This window comes from Pinus tabuliformis, chromosome X, assembly GCF_031772625.1.
Source record: "Pinus tabuliformis cultivar Carrire ecotype Pingquan chromosome X, CPIR1, whole genome shotgun sequence".
In the NCBI taxonomy this organism is placed as follows: domain Eukaryota; kingdom Viridiplantae; phylum Streptophyta; class Pinopsida; order Pinales; family Pinaceae; genus Pinus; species Pinus tabuliformis.
Window position 1 is genome coordinate 73522354 of NC_142308.1, and position 2446 is coordinate 73524799.

The 2446-nt window shown below is 38.3% G+C and overlaps 1 protein-coding gene across 1 annotated transcript; it reads right to left on the reverse strand.

Moving 5' to 3' along the window:
* Positions 1–205: 205 nt before the first annotated feature.
* On the reverse strand, positions 206–1674 carry LOC149138412 (peroxidase P7-like). Its single transcript, XM_089446866.1, has 4 exons — positions 1382–1674; positions 1089–1280; positions 821–986; positions 206–721 (listed from the first exon to the last, which is right to left on the reverse strand). The coding sequence occupies exons 1-4, from the start codon at positions 1598–1600 to the stop codon at positions 336–338; spliced, it is 963 nt and encodes a 320-aa protein (XP_089302992.1). The 5' UTR covers positions 1601–1674; the 3' UTR covers positions 206–335.
* Positions 1675–2446: the final 772 nt, after the last annotated feature.

Consider the following 2446-nt stretch of genomic DNA (forward strand, 5'->3'; position numbering starts at 1 on the left):
ACAGTAAACTTGTATATATTTTTAACAACATTTATCAATACTATGAATTAATATTTGCACTAAATTATTTAACAATACACCATGATATCGCAATGGAATGCGAGGACGTTTCGGCTTAAGGATGACAAGTAAATCCTTCTGCAAGTCCAAGGGCATTGGGATGCAAAATTGGAATTATGGTCTGAACTGCATACAACTCTCAACATAATCTTAGAAATGTAGTTTATTGCTTTCTTTTAGAGCTTCGATTGAAGACTCACTAGCCGATCGAAAATCAATTTGTTACAAAGAAAAAATAAGCTAAAAGAATAAGGAGAATACAATCTTCAGAGAGACTAATTGGACTTCCTGCAGTTTTTGCGGATTTGCCCGCTAGTGCCAGTGAGAGGGCTAATATTTCCCATCTTCACCATGGCAGCTGTAAAGTCTATAAAGAAGCTGTTCTGATTGGTGCTGTACGCAGTAACCTGAGAATCTGTAGAACCTCCATTAAAGAGCTGCTGGTCGGAGTGGAGAAGTCCTTTCTGTATTTTAAGATTAGAGTAATACTTGTTGTCAAATGTGATTGGGGTGACCGCATCTAAGGGAGAGAGGTTGCTGTCGCCACCAGCGCTGGGGCAGTTTGCCTTTACAGATGTAGCGAAAGCAGCGTTAATGTTGGTTTCGTTGTAGATCCGAGTTCTGAAAAAGGCGCATCGTGATTGACCAATTGTATGAGCACCTGTAATAACAATTACAAGAGCTCGTGATAAGAGTTCAATATAATTACATGAAAGTTATATGATTTGTTAACATGATGGCTCCACAAGTAATATTATACCTGAGAGTGCAACAAGGTCTTTGGTAGAAAGACCGTGAGCTTGAAAAGATGAGATGAGTGTGCTCAGACTGGACGCGGGAGATGGAATGTTGTTGTTTGCAGCGCTTAAACTCGCAGTCGTGGAGTCTCGCCTTCCAAGCATTACCGTCCATGTTGGGCCTTGAAGCTAACAAATTGTAATCACAAGTAATTAGAAAGAATTCTTTGATTCGATCAGGTTTTATTTATCACTAACGCCTAATTGAATGAAAGAGATATAGATGATTACTTCAACAATAGAGTCACGAGCAGCAATGGTGAGAATGTCTGCACACGACACGACTCCACTGCAGGCTGCCTCCACTTGAGTTTTGATGCTGTCTATTACTTCGAATCCTCTCGCAGAATTGGCGTTTGGGCCTGCAGTCTTTTCTCCGGTAAATGTCGCGTTGTCATCCAATAAGATTGAACCATCGCACCCCTGCAAGGCAACCGAATCCAAATTTCACCATGATCAGACTAACAAGGTAGAAATAGTTGGGGATAAGTCATTATTTTCGACTAAATAAGACACTTTCTTACATTGACGAAGCAATCGTGAAAGTGAAGGCGGACCAAGGACGCTCCCATTCTTTTCTCCTTAGCGACCGCTTGCTTCACCACTGATTTCACTATCGACGGCAACCTCGGACACGATTTGGCATAAAACGTTGAGCTCAGCTGCCCATTCACAGCGTTGATATGTATGAAGGCTACAAACACAGCGATTAACCCAATGCACACTAGAGTCCTCATCATCATATTTGGAAGAAAACGATGAAACACAGAAGATAAGAGCGAAATGGAGTGGTAGAAACGAATATGTTTGCTGATCGTTGGAGGGTACTGAGCTTCTTATAGAGGATGCAGTCCAAGTTGAAGTTGAAGAGGCTTCCTCGGGCGGTAATGTGCTGGCTCGGTCAATTTTCGCGTGCGATAAACAGAGAGGGAAGACGCGGAGAACGAGTCCAATATGCACAAAATGTCAAGCCTGTGCGGTCCACCAAGATGTACCGACAAAAATCTGTCATCCACTATAGTGAAAGACATCATCTTATCACGGTCTCGGAATTTCACTTTTGAGCTGTTAACACGAGGGTCGAACAATCCACGCGTCTTCTAATTTTTCGAAGTTTCGTCTGTGTTCTTTTATAACGGTTTTTAATGTGCTCTAAATGATAAATAAGAAACGAATTGCCCATGTTTATTTTTATATTTATAGCTTACTCTAAAAATACCTATAAATTAGTTTTAAAAATAATAAAAATTTTAGTAAGATTATAATAAAATTAGAGAGAAATTTTTGAAAATCTGATTTAGTTGTCAACTTCAAGATATTAAATATTTCATGAGTTTTTTATCATGTTAAATCTATTTCCACTCTCAAAAATTAATCCAAACACTTAAACTTCCAGTGTAATAATTTATTTCAGTACATGTAGCTTGAAGCCTTCCATGAAATATAAATATAAACGAATAAATTTATATAAAGTTTAATCTAACTTCGATTTCATCGCAGGCCTCTTTTATTTTACAATAAATTAAAAGAAAATGTGAATATGTTACGAAATTCCATCATCAAACATATGTATTGTATAATGAATTCTC

What these genes read in the sequence shown, in the direction of transcription:
- LOC149138412 (XM_089446866.1), bottom strand. Translation starts at nt 1,600, where the DNA reads ATGATGATGAGGACTCTAGTGTGCATTGGGTTAATCGCTGTGTTTGTA. An exon ending in CTCGTGACTCTATTGTTGAA is followed by an intron (nt 987 to 1,088) that starts GTAATCATCTAT and finishes ACAATTTGTTAG; the next exon opens with CTTCAAGGCCCAACATGGAC. An exon ending in AGACCTTGTTGCACTCTCAG is followed by an intron (nt 722 to 820) that starts GTATAATATTAC and finishes TTGTTATTACAG; the next exon opens with GTGCTCATACAATTGGTCAA.